The following is a 1417-nucleotide window of genomic DNA, read 5'->3' on the forward strand; positions in this document are numbered from 1 at the left end:
ACGTCATTTGTCTTATGTAACGCACCTAAAGTGTACGGCACAACCCGCACAAGCGCCAGTGATTCGAGTGGCAACGACCTGTTTTATTGCGCCTTCCCACCCGATACGCCGTGATATAGTTTCTTCCAGCGTGGCTACGATCGGATTGGTGACCTCTGGTGACCGGCTTGGTGCCACGTGTTACGATGCTCGGTAGGGCCACGGTTGCGATTGCTGGCCGCGCGGCAAAACAGTACGCACTCGCGGTGCGCACCCTCGGGACCACCGCGTGCAAAGCCCACGATGACCACGGACCGGGAGTGACGGGTGGCGGTGCGGCTCCGAACCAGGAGCTGCAGCTAACGTACCTGACCGAGGAAGACAAACAGGGCATCGCGGTGCTCGGCTTGAATCGTCCGACGGCGCGCAACTCTTTCAGCAAAACACTCGTCACGCAGCTGCTCGACGCGATCGAGCTGCTGACGCACGACAAAAACGTGCGTGTCGTGATCGTGCGTAGCCTGGTGCCGGGTGTGTTCTGTGCCGGAGCGGATCTCAAGGAACGGGCCACCTTTACGCCGCAGGAGGTGAGCCGGTTCGTGTCGAAACTGCGCCAGATGATGGTGAACATAGAGCAGATGCCGACACCGGTGGTGGCCGCGATCGACGGGGCCGCACTCGGTGGTGGGCTCGAGATGGCACTCGCCTGCGATATGCGGGTCGTGGCCACGAACGCAAAGCTGGGCCTGGTCGAGACGAAGCTCGGAATCATTCCTGGGGCGGGCGGAACCCAACGCCTGCCGCGCATCCTCAATCCGGCCCTCGCGAAGGAGCTCATCTTTACCGCACGTCAGTTCAGTGGCGAGGAAGCGAAAGCCCTTGGCATCGTGAACCACGCGGTCCAGCCGAACGACACGGGCGACGCGGCGTACCGTCGTGCCCTCGAACTAGCGATGGAAATCGTGCCCAACGGGCCGGTCGGCGTGCGCATGGCCAAGAAGGCGATCGACAAGGGTCTGCAGGTGGACCTTGCCACGGCGTACGCGATCGAGGAAGCGTGCTACGCGCAGGTCATCCCGACCAAGGACCGCCTCGAAGGGTTACGGGCCTTTGCCGAGAAGCGGAAGCCAAACTTTATCGGCGAATAAATCGACGGGGTGGCAGGCGGTCCCTTCGCAACGGGACCACGTACGACCATGATGACTCAACCGCTCGAGAACTCGGCTCGCTGTGATAGGTGCTAACACAGGAAACGTGCATTTATATTCCCTCGTATCTTATCGTAACCTCCTCGATCATCCGTGGATCACATTTCGCTCCCGTAACTCAAAGTTACTGATTTTTGTTGTTTTTTCATTACAAAATAATACAATTGCCCTAATAGAGTGTATCGTTACGAATAAAGGCAGGGGGATTGACAACATTCCAACCCTATTTC

At 58.7% G+C, this 1417-nt stretch overlaps 1 protein-coding gene across 1 annotated transcript; it reads left to right on the top strand.

Annotated features, from left to right (window-relative positions):
* Positions 1–11: 11 nt before the first annotated feature.
* Positions 12–1411, top strand: LOC131214761 (enoyl-CoA hydratase domain-containing protein 2, mitochondrial). Its single transcript, XM_058209093.1, has one exon. The coding sequence runs from the start codon at positions 186–188 to the stop codon at positions 1125–1127; it is 942 nt and encodes a 313-aa protein (XP_058065076.1). The 5' UTR covers positions 12–185; the 3' UTR covers positions 1128–1411.
* Positions 1412–1417: the final 6 nt, after the last annotated feature.

Source organism: Anopheles bellator, unplaced genomic scaffold, assembly GCF_943735745.2.
Source record: "Anopheles bellator unplaced genomic scaffold, idAnoBellAS_SP24_06.2 scaffold02360_ctg1, whole genome shotgun sequence".
NCBI classification, from domain to species: domain Eukaryota; kingdom Metazoa; phylum Arthropoda; class Insecta; order Diptera; family Culicidae; genus Anopheles; species Anopheles bellator.

Bases quoted from the DNA above. Each gene is read 5' to 3' on its own strand.
- LOC131214761 (XM_058209093.1), top strand. From the start codon at position 186: ATGCTCGGTAGGGCCACGGTTGCGATTGCTGGCCGCGCGGCAAAACAG.